Genomic DNA, 15,186 nt, shown 5'->3' on the forward strand with positions numbered 1-15,186 from the left:
ATTCTTCAATTTCTAATTACTTGCGTGAAACGACGCGTTTACTATGTGTTTATTTAAATTCAAATTTATATATTCAAGGTACGTAAACTTTTGGAGCTTCTGGTCATAAAAGATGCCAAAAATTATCTAAGCTTGTTTGAAATTCTTGATTTCTTTACAGGAAACGTCGGGAAATTTTATTTCAGTAAATTGTCGTCAACCTTTATTTATTTATTTATTTTTTTTTCTTCGTTTTACCAAACCAATCCTCGAACGACTAATTTGTTTCATTCCCTGTCTTTTTTCTCTTTATTGTTCGACGTCAAACAGCTTTGACGTCCAAAACCAACACACGTGTGACCATTGGATGGATGGACCACCGATCAATGTCTCGCGTGACGTCCGAGTCGTGTTTGTGGTAGTGACTAGTTTATGGGGTACGGCGATGCCTGAAGATCAGTTCGAGTTTTCTGGATCAAGCCTCAAGACTGCGCAATAACTCTCTAGACAAGACGAGGCATAATTCTTTTTCACCACCTACAGTAATCGTTGAAACAAAGTATGCAAAATGACACCATTTTTTAAATAAGGGAAAAAAGAATTGACCCGCAGTAAAAGTTTCGGCTTACGATTTAACCGTCAGTAACATTGTGTTTGTCTGGAAGAAAAATGTCCATATTGAATGGAGAGAAATTGAGAGACAATTCTGCAATAATGAATGTCAATTCTGAAGTTTGAATTTTTTAAACGACGCGGTCGTTATATTTCTACATAATAATTAAGACTCTTTGCATTATCACTTTGTATGTCAGTATACTTTTAACCACTGTCTATATTGTACTGATTTTTTTTTTTCGTGTCACATACACGCGCCTTTTGCCTCAAAATCAGGGGACAAAACCGGCTGAGATAATATATCTGCACTCCTTGCGTAGGAGATTGAGTGAGCGATTGAGTAAAATATTCTTTCGAAATGTCGGGGGAATTTTGCAAATTTAAGTACATATTTGCAGCAACTTTGTACGTGCAGAGTGTAAAATTTAGTGGAAGGTTTACCATCGAGATTGAATTACCGCCGGATGAACTCGCGGGCTACTTTCCCAAATGGAGTAACGAATTAGCCTCAAAAGTTTCTCTCACTTTTGTAACAACTTCGTCACTGCAGTCCTTATTATACATAATACGGAATTATATCTGACGTAATTATTTTTACAACGATTAAGGATAGAGGAAAACAAATAACGTGTGTTCTAATTTTCCTCACAGCCTATGACTCAGGGAATTTCTTACAGCAAAATATGTTAAAACTGGAATTTTGAGTCTTCGAAGAAATAAATTCCTCCTTATACAAGGTATTATCGATCTTAAGGGGAAAAAAAAAATTACACTTAAAATATACACTTATATATATATATATATATATATATATATATATATATATATATATATATAAGGCGTCACTCTAAATCTTGCAAAGTTAATCGAGAATTATTTTCTCATTTGAAATATTCATTTTTCATTCTTGCAACTGATGAGGAAATATGCTAGAATATCTGTTCAGGTACAAAAGTATGAGAAAACCTATCGATTGAAAACAAGTTTATTATTGCACGTTGCTGAATGGACAATTTATTTGCGACGAGTTCATGTTGTTTCAATATCATTTGTCAGTAAAGGATCTTGCGTTCGTACGTAATGGCTATTCGAAAAAGATGATAATTCATATTAAAACGAACACCATTATAACTGTGTGAAAAAAAAACTTTCTAGATATAGCGCACGGAGACCAGAAAATATTAATACTGATGATTCAATTTTACAGTAAATTTTTGAATATCAAAAACATATTTCGTCTCACACGATCGATTTGAATAATCACCGATTCACAAATCGTCTAAGATTAAATTCCCCGCCACCAACGACATCTCGACTATCTTCGTCTTCTTGTTTTTTTTTTTTTTATTTCGTCATTGTACAATAAATAAATCCTTACAACGCAGACGTTGCGTTGTGTTAAATCATCGAGTATATGTATGTCGTTGTTTACTCACGAATTTCGATCTATGTATTCTCGCGGTTTATTTATCGCGCTGCATAAATTATTCCACGCGCATCTGTTTGGTTTCCACTATTTCATCGTACAAATCGACGCCGTGGCGCGGGAGCGATAATGCAGATTGTAAAATCAGAGGCACGGGGATCATTCGACGGTAATATAACATACCCGCGGTATGCGGCAATTGCGTAACACGACGGGACACATGTCGCGTAATTATAAATAATGTGCGTAATAAATATGCCTTGCTAATTGCGCTTCGGTTACGGTAACAATTGCTAATGGTACTGCCTAACTGTCGCTGCTGCAACGGCGCAGACGTCGAACTGCAATTGCAGTTATGCGTCATTGTTCCGATACCAATCTCACTCTGCACTTATATACCTGCGGCACTCTCCCCGGCCATTCGAAACTTCTGTAATGTAACGCACGCGACGCGACGTGACGTGAGCCAAGTCATTGCAAAAATAAAACTGCAGTTCGGTCGCTGTCGCGACTCGTCAAAATCTAATTTATAAACAAAAATCGATCGCGTCAACTCGTGTACTTTACATCGAGATACTCGATCATTGGTCGAGAGAGCCGGGAGGCAAAGGTTTCAGCCGAGCCTGCAATATTTGACTCATCGGTCTCTCTCCGGCTCTCGGGATTTCCTCGACGGTCGTAACCGCGGCTTAATACCGCCTCCCACGTAGGGGTGGGTGCAGGACGCTGTCAGACTTGTGGCTCTTGGGAATCTCGCCAGTCTTTCGCCTTTCATTCTCGGATACGGAACTGACCCGGTCTCAGTGCGACTTGGTCGGAACGTCGGTTTCACGCTTGGAAGTATCCCGTGATCGGTTTCCCAGTTGTGTTTGCGGAACCGAAAACCAGTAAAAATAATAATAATAATAGTAATAACGAAATATATATATATATTGCGGTAACAACTCGTTCGATCGTTCATAGAAGAGAAAAGGTATTGGTTTAGAAAATTGTGATCAGAAATAACCGCGCCGTTTGAAATTCAATCGAATAACCGTCGTTTGCTGGATTATCTTCTTCGGTGTAATTCTTATCTCGTATAACTGACAAATATTATTACATCTAGCGACGAGTTTTGCGTTCACGGATAGAAAAAAAAAATAAAAAATTTCCTCTTTGCCAGTTCAGGTTGTTACGATAACGAACATTCGTCATTCGCACATGATTTAATACTTGTACGTGTAATAATTGGTTCAAAACGACAATGCAGCATCGCCACTTGTTGCCGAATCGAAATTCTTGACGATCTCTGTAAAACACGTGTCTTTCGTTATTCACTAAATTCTTTCGTGTAATAACGTGTGACCCATTGTTAAATCACTTGAGGAATTTCATTCATCCGGTATTCGGAGGAAATGATTCATGATATGTATCGAGATCATTACCGCGATGTGTGATACAATTATTACAAGTATAGCTATCTCTGGTTACACCTTGTTTTCCGCGATAAGATTTTACACGTCCGTGCAACGGTTCCACTTTGTGCTTTTTTTTTTTAATTTTATTTTTACACACAAGTCTGACGTCCAATTCGTTTTTTCAATGCACCTTGGGCGTAAATAATATAGAAACGGTCAAGGATCCGGTAACCGAAAGTTGGTATTTTCCGCGTGCTTTATCCGAGAGTTTGAAATGATTTTAATAAGTCGTTGTGCTTGTTATCACCAGGTGTAATATAATTGTTGTATCATATTGTTAGGTGAATGCAGAACGTTGGTTCGTTTTTGTGTTTCCCGAACGGATCTATGGAACCCGATCAGTCGAAAACTAAAATGCCACAGTGGAATTATGTACGTTAATGTTATTATACTATGTGTGCCACTAAATACAATATCGCAACACAACCACCACCACCACCATCATCATCATCATGATCATCGTGGAAAAAAAATTATCTTCATCAGCTACAGTGTCGTAACAAAAAACGACACCATACTATTATAACCTAATTAGAGCGAGACGGGGAGGAGCGTTCGTTGATCTAATAACGATTTAATAATAATAATATCAATAATAATAGTAATAAGAAGAAGAAGAAGTATTTGGAAAGAAAAGCACAAATAACAATCGAAATTGAGTGTGTGTTTTGTGAATTAATATATCAATTTTTTCTTATCAAGAAGAATAAACGAACAAATAATCGAAAGATATAACAACAGTTTTTGAAGTTTTGCTATTAATATTAATTTATACTTACAAAACAAAGCCTGTATCGTTGGATTGTTGGTTAGTAACAAACTGACGGAGACGCCATGATCACAGAATGGGTATGCTTATCACTTATCATGCTATAACAATACTCTGTTCAATCGTTTAGTGGATAATGTTTTAATTAGTTCTACCAATTACTCGGTTTATTGTCAATTATAACTTCAATAGCCACTCGTGTCGATTTAATTGATATTTTTTGCATCTCCGCATCGATGTGTATTGTTTTTATTTCCGGAAGCATTAGGGATTGGTTAGCCACCCTCTTCACTTGTCACTTTGACATCTAAATTATCTATGTCATGTACGTAAGTTTAACTTGAAATTATGTTCGTATCAACCACGAGGAATTGTTACATTAGTAATAACGATATGCCATTTAACAAATTAAAATTTCAAACATTGCCTCGAATATTTTTTTTTTCCCACACGTTTTCAACTTTTCATATCACCCCCTGCACTTTTCTTTACTGCTTCGCATTACGCCTTTGAAATTTCACTCGCGTCGTATCAAACCGCGCGTAATTTATCACGTTGCGAAAAGAAAGTACAAATCCATTCGCATACATTATACGTATAATGTATATTTGTATGCAGTGTAGCAAAAATCTGGATTACGAAAACCAAAATAGAGAGGGAAATGAACGGAACGGAAGTGGCAAAGTGCCGTTATTATTATTACCGTTTCAGGGTACTTATCGCGTGGATTTCGTGAAGCTATTTGTCCAGCCGCGCCTAAATATAGATTACAATTTTTAGAGGTATCAGGAACTTATTTATATTTCTACCCGAGTTGTAACACCCGGTTACTTATTTCTCCACATTTAACGCGGTTTTTTTTTCTTTCTTTCTTTTTACCCTCCTTCCTTTAGTACACAATAATTACACTTATGTAGAAGAAATCGGTTGTCTTTTTTAAATCGAATCGATGCCAAACGGTTATTTACCTACAAGAAAAAGGTGGAAACGCTGAGTTTCTAATTACAGCTACAGTATCGAAAATACGTATGAAATCTAATTGTTGTTTCTTCTCTCTGAATGTGCAGATCGCTGTTGATATACTGAGTGATTTGTCTAACAGGCGATCTTATTTTGGTTCACATAGGGGAACATTACCGAGTTGTGATGTACAATTGCTTGCTCGTTTTGCAGGATTCGTGGTTTCTTTTTTTTTTTTTCCTCAAGGAGTCGATATCTACTTCGACGTATGTATCTCAAACACGAAAAAAGGCTCGACGCTTACATCCTACACGCAATTACGGACAAATTTCAGCCTCAAATGAAAATTTAGCCGACTTTCTTTGTTCATATAATCGGGTGTAGAATGGGTCTTTGATATTTGAAGATATAAACGTCACTTCGAAACCAGCAGGGCACACCCTGTAGGATCGTTTGCGAAGAGCGCGTTTGATGTGAGAAAAGAAGAATGAAATAATGTCGCGGCTCGCGGATTGAAACGAGGTTTTCACGTTTAAAAACGGCTATGAAGTCATTTGGCGCTTGTCTCGCTCTCGTGTGTCGGACGATTTCTCACTCTACGCGTATTATACGATACGAGTGGACGGTGTATTCGTCATTTATATACCTACTCGTGTCTGCGTACACCTACCATCTGCATGACGTCATCACGCATGTATCCACACGCTATCTCGAGTCGCTCATACACTGACACGCATATATGTATATACATGCAATACGTGCACAGCAGCTGTCTCGCGACGAGATGCAAGAGTGAAAAGGCTCGGCTGTACGTTCGTCGAATCGATCGTATCTCGCTTACCTGGATCCAAAATTAGACAAAGAGAAAAGCCCCCCCCAAAAAAAATTAATTTAAAAAAATATAAAATATATGCAATCACTTTTTCATAGTTTTGCTGTAAATGCAATCGACAAAAAAAAGACAGTGCTGATAACTCTTGACGCGCATTTACAGTCTTCACGAACGAGAGTGCTTTAAATACGTATTTCGCAGATATGTAAGAGGTATATTACGGATTTGTACATTGTGTAACTTTAAAAAATATATCATACATCGCCGACGAGAATCCTTGTATAGGTATAGGAGACACAGGTGTTTAGAAGGTTGGATGATGCTTGTTGTCAGTCGTTCACCGCCACGCTTGAAACGTGGAACACCAGTTGTTCAGTTACAGATGCGAATTCACGCTCCGTCGTTGAAATGGAGGAGAGATATCGACTGGTGTTGAGAAGAATGTTTCAATTTTTTTCTTCAATCTATTTATCGTTAGTTTCCATACATTAATGCTACTGTCTCGTAGATTTGTCATCGCGAATTAAATATGCGTAGGGATTTTAAACGATGCTCTCGACTCAGTCAGTAACCCGAAAACATGTGTAAAGGATTTCCCGCACTCTCAAGATCCTTTTGATGGTGTTTTTTGAACAACCTGTGTCACGAAAATTATGTTTCATAAAACATTTTAAACTCTCTGTGCGACACTTCCGGTTTATTTTATTGTAGTAACGCGTGAATTTTCGATATATCTTATCGTAGGTTTGTATCTTTCTAAATTGTCTCATTTCTCATCGCAATGCTGTATATAGTCTCTGTATATTTGCCAATTTGTATTGAACGTGAAGAAATCATCATATTCTTCTTCTGCTGGGTTTAATAGTTACTTTTAACATACAACTGAAATTCGTGATGCATCGATGTGGCAGGATAATCTTTACTTTTATCTTTAGAGATATTTACCTATAAACATTGACTCATCTCGAATATCTTCTATTCGGTTAGAGTTAGGAAAATTCTCTTTCGGTACTTTTTTTATGGAGTTTGAAATTTCCTATAAAAATCTGTATTTAGATAGTTCCTAAGTCAAGCCGTTGACGAGAGAGAAACATGCAACAAGTTTTCCACTTTCCTTACGTGTTATTCAAATGGAAAATGGAAAGAAACAAAATCGGCACCTCTAAATATCAACATCAAGAGCTAATGTTTGGCTGAAATCTATTCTACTTTAGATACTCTACTGAAATTTTGATGAGCTTTTAAAAATTTTTTCTCTCTCTCGACGTGAATGTAGAAAAACAACAAAATTTCGGTAATAGATGACCGATTTTATGAGTCATTGAAAACGCTGTTCACCTGTGGATTTATTCATTCATTATACATACTTCAGAATTTCCAATATCAGGCATCGACATAGTTGAAATGCACTTTGCAGTTCCGAACTCGAGTCTCACCGATCGAAGGTCTCTCCTGCCATATTTTGACTCTGCTCTCATACGGTTTTAACGATTTGCAGATACAGGGCCAGATCACCGAGGTCCGTAAAGGTCACACTTGCAATTAACCTTCTTTGCGAGTTAGTCACATACTAGACGAAGCTCCAATTAATTAACGTCACACGCGGCTCTCTTTGGCGATTCCCCGAAATCTTGTTTATCCTCCAGGAACAACGATGGTCTACAAATAAACTCTTACTCCAACCAGGAACGGTATTGCGCTTTGGGCTTATATCTGCTCACCTGATGAAGGTTCAGATTCTATTGATTGGCTAACACCACGCTCTTATAGCATGGTGCTCGAGGCGAACTGAAGAATTTGACCAACTTAACGCTCGTCTCTCTCTCTCTCTCTCTCTCTTTCTTCTTTAGATTTCTTGTTTTTCTCCGTTGCTGTTTTTTTCCTCCCATTTTCATTTCAACCCGACGTATAACATTTACGGCTGCGCGTAATGTATACCTATATACCAATTGTGCCACTCGTTCCCTCATCGCAAGTAACGGTTACTCACGGGAATTACTTGGCCTCTTTAAAGGTCAGGACACGTTTTCCTCAAAGTCTCGTGCTGTCTTCTACGGATATCCATTTCCTACTTGCGCGACACGATTGCGAGTGCATCGGGATACTTGTAGTCGCCTCTTTCCAGATTCCAGTGTCCGTTTAAAGGGGGAGAAAAGAAAAAAAAAAAAAACAAAAACCACACCTCTGGCACTTTTATTAATTTTCATTCGCGTCATCCACAAGTAGATCGATTGAAACCTCGGTGACGAATACTGATCGTTGTCGTACGTCGCCTCTTATTAATCGTTCGTTCTACTTCTTCGTCACGAAATGTCGCGTGATTTGAAGAAAAAAAATTTTGCTACTCGCACGTATTCAATCATTAGAAACAGATTATAACCGTGATTGTTGCAAGAGATCACTGGAAACTTGATCAAAAACTATCCTTGAAGTTTGGTGGACACAGAAAAATAAAAGAAAAAAAAAAAATAACCACACCTACAAAGTTTCATCGGCGGTAGTACCAAAATGGAAATTCAAGTGACTTGTCGCAATACTTCACATCTCGCAGGATTTATTTTCAATACCGATGCGATTGCAGACGATGACAATTGCTCCTTTCGTCGCGTTGTTTCTTACCCCGTAATGTCCGTATCACGACCTTCGAGCAAACTTGACCCACTGCAACGTTGCGTTCCGTTTTATAGCCGGAGTTCGTTCGCTTCTTTCCATCTTCTTTGCACGAGGGTCTGAGCTTAACTGTGCAAGTCTCGAAGGAACTTGCGGTGACGATCGTTTCGACGGATGTACGTAGATAGGTACCTACCTGAATACGTTGAGCAGAATCGCGAGTCTTTGCTCTTGCTGATAACGAGGCTGTTTCCGTCTGTTAAAATTTTCTATTGTCTTCCGAATAAGTATAGAGTTACGTATGATGGATGCTTGAAGAATGACTAATAATATGCCGCAGTTGCTGCCTGTACACCAGATATATACCTATAATGTTTGTACGCCACTTCCAACGCGCGTCCCATATACACGTAACACTATACAGCCGTAACAAGCCTCGGGCAAATTCTTTTCCGAATCGTTTCACCGCGCACGTTCAGTCTACGTTCTGAACTGACAGTGTTTGAACCACGGTTATTAACAAAGTTGTAGATCCCGATCAATCGTGTGCCGGAACAAACCCAGGAACGCGCGCGTCTTGCCGATCTTACTTTATCGATGATCCGGACTTGTTAAATGTCGCGAAATGAAGTGCACGCCTTGTCTAACGAATATTTGGAATTTCTTCGAGGTGACGTTTTAGTGTTACTCCTTATAACGTCTGTCGATACGTTCGATTAATCAAGCAAAGTTATCATCGTCTCTCCGGTGACGCCAAGTCGAACGAACGTTTCACTGGTGCATTTAAATTGCACTGGCAATTTACCTCTTTTTTTTTATTTTAAACCGAGTATCGGATATTGCGAAGAATTTTATAAAGAATTGTTTCATAGATTTCTTCCTCTTGATTCTCTGTCGCAAAGTCTCTTGTGGAACGTATATGTCCGCATAGGTGATGTCGGAATGTTCGTTATTGTTTGCATTTGGATCGTGTGGTATAAGGTACCGACCTACGTGCGTGTTTGCAATTAGTTTAACGACGTGTTTGATTGCGAAGTATGTACACCTTGTAACGATATAGAGAGCTGTAGGATAATGAAACAAATAGAGAATGGAATAAATTAACATTCAGCGTACTTTTGTTATTGTCACGTTTGCTTCTTTTCCTTCTCTTACATCACGTCAAATTATATTAAATCGCAAGTCGAAGGGTGCAGAATCGCGGGGTTGTAATGATTTTGGAACATTTCGATAACACGAAGCCACTCTTAGCGCAATTTTGAATCACGATACGCAGATTACTATGATATTTATTTATAAGTGAATCGTTTCGTGATAATCTTGAAATTTTCAAACCGCGAGTGAAACAAGTATTCGAGCTATGCCTCATTCGGCTGCTCCAATTTTTTTAACGCAAGTTCCAATGAACTGTTGAATCGTTAACAAAATGACGCTAATATATCGTTACGCCTTTATTATGCGTTTATCGAGTTGCTGAGTCAGAAGGACTAATGAGACGGCGATAACGAGTGCCGCAGGATGTTTTTACAAATATAGCTAATAATAGCTGCAATGATTTCATCGTTCATCCCTGTCATCAGTTTTACAATGATTCTTGAAACAATCATATTTGCTGACAATACCTTTTCTTCTTTTTCAGCTGGACACGCTGTTCGGCCGCCCAAAAAAGACGGGTCGAGGGGGCGGGGTGGGGGGTGGTATGAGCCATAACACCATCCCCCGTCCCAACTCCGGCGATGATTTCAGTGAGATTGAACAGCAGGCATCCATCATAGAACGGATGGACGAAGAAACGATGAATGACAAATTTGAAGATATGTTGGTGAGTGAGCTGCTATCGATTATTTTTTTTTTTTTTTCTATTTGGCGGAGGTGTTTGGCTTAAATGACCACATTTGTTAGGCAAAATTTGCTCAAAAAAATACAACACGTATTTCAGAACGACATGAATCTTACGGAGGAGAAAAAAGCACCCTTGAGACAACAGCCGGATATGAATAAGAGGAAAATGTTGGTGATGCACTGTAAAGGCAGCATACAGGAGAACAGATCAAAGTTCGACAAACCTGCGGACTACATACAGTACCTGGCCCAGCCCGAGTTGAGCGTAAATAAAATTTACAATTGTATAGAATCACTGAGGATCGCTTTAACTAATAACCCACTTAGCTGGGTTCAGGAATTTGGAACCAAGGGACTTAGACAGGTCCTCGCAACCCTCAACGAGTGTTATAGAAAGTGAGTTGACGTTTTATTAATCATCTAGGCTAATCGTACACGAATTAACACATATACGGAGTTTTTGACGAATTAACGTCGTGTATAACAGAAATGATGTCACTATTTGAGGTTTTCTTAAAACACGCTCTCGAATTTATGGATTATCGTGTAATTAAATGGAACTAGTCTGTTATGATTTAGACCGAAGTACCTACACTCGTAAAACAAAATCTATTTGGAATTTAATTAGCACATTTGTTGGAAGCATTTCTTCAGTATAGTCTATGAAAATTCAAACACCAGATTCTTACTTTTGCCAATCTTTTGTGTAGTAATTGTGTGACAAATTTAAGAAAATTTTTAATAGTCTTAACAAACAATTTATTAGGGCTCAAAATTTTCTACAAGACTGTGCGACGTATGTCCTCACCACAGACGGATACTGTATGGTTATCAATATTATTACATTACGTGTTTGGAGGATTCTTAAACGAATTATAAACTCGGTTTTTAATATTGAATGTCGCGTATCGTAATATGCCATGACATGTGCATCGTATTTTTAATTCAGCCACAGTTAATGTTCCAATCTGTATTGTACTTTCATTGCTCTGTTGGTTACGAATAGATTAATATACGAATATTGTAATTTTCAGTAAAAAATGTATCATTACATCGCGTGATTGGAAAATTTGTCAGCGGGTTTTGATTTCCAGTATCGTGTGTATTAAACTTTGCATCCGTATATGAAAATTGATGCGCGAGTATGAATTTTGCTATACAAGGGTATGAATGGTAATTTCATATACCTAATTTGTAAATGTCATATGACTTTGCATTGTGAATTTGTTGTAAATTTAAGATCTTCTTTAACAGTGTAGTCTGTAAAGATTTTGAGTGAACAATCAATGAAAACCTCTAATTTACTCTTGTTTCGTTTCAGTGCTTTCATATGTTATGATAGGTAACTGAATAATATTTACATTCTGAATATTTGTATGGTTCATTTGCAAAATGCTTAGTCTATTTTCGTTTTGGCTTTAGTGAAATTCTAACAGCTTTTTATCGAGTGTTAATGTAGTCTTCAGGATCGTGCGATTTTTTGAAATATATTTAGTAAATACTTGCCTGCTGTCTGTGTTATTCGTTTAATATTCACGTGCATTCAAATATCTTGAATGGATGTTAGAAGTAAATAAGCTGTATTATGCATTCTTTAAGCTTTATACTAATCGTGTGACAATGTTTCAGTGATAATCGATACGAAAGAATACAGTACGAATGTATTCGCTGCTTGAAAGCGATAATGAACAACACCGTTGGAATAAAGGAGATGCTCGCGCATCACGAAGCTTTAACAATAGTTGCTAGATCCTTGGAACCAACAAAACCGGCGGTCATGTACGAGGCCGTCAAACTCCTTGGTGCAGTCTGCTTAATTTCCAGTGACAGTCACAAAAAAGTTTTGGACGCAATCACAATGAACGGGGAATTCAAGGGGAAAGAAAGGTTCCTTCCAATTGTTCAAGGATTGGTCAACAAAAAGAATGAAAACTTAAGGGTGTGTATAAAAAAAAAGTCTGTCAAGTTGTTGCCTGATTTGTGGTTTTTCAATTGCATGTAAATGTTGGGTTTAATTTTAATTTCAACAGGTCGTCTGTCTACAATTAATAAACTCAATAATCTCATCAGCGGAAGACTTAGACTTCCGGTTACACCTGCGAAACGAAATAATGCGAGTTGGGCTGGCAGACCTCCTGATTCCACTTGAGAAAGATACGTCCGAGGATCTGGCAAATCATTTGAAGATCCTCAAGGAACACAAAGAGGAGGACTACGAAGAATTTGTTCAAAGATTTGACAACGTTAGGCTAGAGTTAGACGATGTTAACGACTGCTTTGAAGTTGCCAAAAATATGGTTATGGATACGCCCGCTGAACCATACTTTCTATCCATCCTTCAACATCTACTTTTTATCAGGGACGATGCGTTAGTTAGGTGAGTGATAACGAGGAATTGGAGAAATCCTACTAAATTTCTAACTAATTGAAAGTTGCACTGATCTCCAAAGTGGTAGCGGAACATTAAAATACTCCGTGTCACCTTTCAGGCCAGCGTACTACAAACTCATTGAAGAATGTGTATCACAAATAGTGTTGCACCGGTCTGGATGTGATCCGGACTTTAGTGCCACCAAACGTTTCCAAATAGACGTACAGCCGCTAATAGATACTCTGGTTGAAAAATCGCGGGCAGAAGAAGAGCATCGTTTGTTGGAAATGGGTCAGAAGCTTGAGGAGGCTATTGCTAGTAAACAGGAGGCGGAAGCAAAGCTTCAACACGCAGAAACTAAGATCAAGGAACTCGAACAGGGTGGAGCAGTACCCGGAGGTGGAACTGTAAGTAAAGCAATCGTAGGTGTCTTGGTTATAAAATAAGGCTAAAGTCTGAAATTATTGATGAAAATCTTTATTTCTCATAAAATATTTCCACCAATTTACAGAAAACCGGCGGTGGTCCACCTCCCCCTCCAATGCCAGGAATGGTCGGCCCGCCTCCACCTCCGATGCCCGGCATGACTGGGCCTCCGCCACCTCCGATGCCTGGAATGAGTGGACCGCCTCCACCGCCGATGCCAGGTGCGGGCGGTGGTCCACCACCTCCGCCTATGCCCGGTATGGGAGGACCGGCACCGCCGCCTTTCCCAGGTATGGGCCCTCCACCTCCCCCCATGATGGGAGGAATGGTACCAAAGCTACCAGCTGGAGCTGTTCAAGTCCTGCCGCACGGATTAAAGCCGAAGAAGAAATGGGAAGTGGACGGTCCTTTGAAGAGAGCGAATTGGAAAGCGGTGTGTATATTTTTGTTATCGGTTTAAGAAAGAAGTAGTGGTTCACTTTATGCCGAAAAAAGTATACTTTTTTTAAAATTTATAATCGCTATTCGATCATTGCACTATGTTGATTGCTAATCTTTTTTTCAGATCTTACCTCAAAAATTATCAGAAAAATCGTTCTGGGTTAAAGTACAGGAAGAAAAGCTTGCCAGTCCAGATATTCTGACTGGCTTGGCGCAGAGATTTGCTTCTAAACCAACTGGCAAAAAAGTTGATAACGTCATCGATAAGTAAGTGCTTGAGTGTCTTTTTGAAAATAGTTTTTTTTCTTTTTTACTTTGAGAATAATATAAAAACATTTTATACAGTAGTAGAGCATCCCAAAATTTCTTGAACACGAATTATTGTCATTCTAGGTCAGCACCGACGAAGAAGGTCAAAGATCTCAAAGTTCTCGATGGCAAATCTGCCCAAAATATTTCAATTCTTCTTGGTGGTACGTTAAAGCACATGTCGTACGAAGAAGTTAAAGTTTGTTTATTGAGATGCGAGGGTCCCGTTATTTCCGACAATGTATTGCAAGGATTAATTCAGTATCTACCTCCACCCGATCAGCTCACTAAACTACAACAATTTAGAGACCAGTATGAAGACTTGACAGAAGCCGAACAATTCTGCGTAACTGTAAATAAACACATTTTTTCTTTATGGCATTTCAATTTTCTTATCATATGGCCTAGTTGAACGAAGCATTTGTCTGACTTGATTATCGTAAATTAATGTTTTTTTATTTTATGATTACCAGATATCAGATATCAAACGACTATTACCAAGACTGAAATCGCTCAGCTTCATGTTACACTATGAAGAATTAGTTCAAGACGTTAAACCCGATATAGTTGCGGGTACTGCGGCATGTGAAGAGGTGAAAATCAGCAAAAAGTTTGCTAAAATACTTGAACTGATTCTTTTACTTGGTAATTACATGAATACTGGTTCCAAAAACGGTCAAGCATTTGGATTCGAAATCAGCTTTCTTACTAAGGTTGGTGGAAATCGTATTTTTTATATTGTTATGTGGATGAATTTGATTTTATCTGTACAAAACTTTGTTACTTTTTTTCTTTTTTATCCAGTTAACAAGTACGAAGGATGTGGAGAACAAGCAAACTTTGCTACATTATCTCGTTGACACCATTGAAAGAAAGTTCCCAGATTGCGCAAACTTTTCAGACGAATTAGCTCATGTAGATAGAGCCAGTCGAGTTTCTTTGGAGAATGTTCAGCGCACTCTTCGGCAGATGGATGCTAGTCTGCGTAATCTGGAACAAGATTTGTCGAATGCTAGACTTCCGCAAAACGACAACGACCGATTTGGAGAAGTTATGACAGTATCCTTATCAAAAATCTGTAATTTTTAAATTTAAATCATCTTTCATCATATTCACGCTGTGAAATTTGTAGATCAGAAAACTACTGAA

At 38.3% G+C, this 15,186-nt stretch overlaps 1 protein-coding gene across 8 annotated transcripts in view; it reads left to right on the top strand.

Annotated features, from left to right (window-relative positions):
• The window catches only part of LOC124180623 (protein diaphanous), a 43,236-nt gene that overhangs the window by 21,247 nt on the left and 6,803 nt on the right, over positions 1-15,186 (top strand). For 3 of the 8 annotated variants that reach the window (XM_046566377.1, XM_046566374.1, XM_046566375.1), the window contains exons 3-13: positions 10,288-10,470; positions 10,588-10,886; positions 11,812-11,832; positions 12,120-12,429; positions 12,521-12,867; positions 12,980-13,268; positions 13,373-13,720; positions 13,853-13,995; positions 14,122-14,389; positions 14,511-14,750; positions 14,842-15,096. In XM_046566377.1, the coding sequence (XP_046422333.1) occupies positions 10,288-10,470; positions 10,588-10,886; positions 11,812-11,832; positions 12,120-12,429; positions 12,521-12,867; positions 12,980-13,268; positions 13,373-13,720; positions 13,853-13,995; positions 14,122-14,389; positions 14,511-14,750; positions 14,842-15,096 (2,703 nt within the window). Of the gene's footprint in view, positions 1-2,785; positions 2,994-3,758; positions 3,850-3,891; positions 4,327-9,136; positions 9,319-10,287; positions 10,471-10,587; positions 10,887-11,811; positions 11,833-12,119; positions 12,430-12,520; positions 12,868-12,979; positions 13,269-13,372; positions 13,721-13,852; positions 13,996-14,121; positions 14,390-14,510; positions 14,751-14,841; positions 15,097-15,186 lie in introns of those variants that run through there. The other 5 variants (XM_046566372.1, XM_046566371.1, XM_046566373.1 and 2 more) reach the window with 5 other exon arrangements.

This window comes from Neodiprion fabricii, chromosome 4, assembly GCF_021155785.1.
Source record: "Neodiprion fabricii isolate iyNeoFabr1 chromosome 4, iyNeoFabr1.1, whole genome shotgun sequence".
In the NCBI taxonomy this organism is placed as follows: domain Eukaryota; kingdom Metazoa; phylum Arthropoda; class Insecta; order Hymenoptera; family Diprionidae; genus Neodiprion; species Neodiprion fabricii.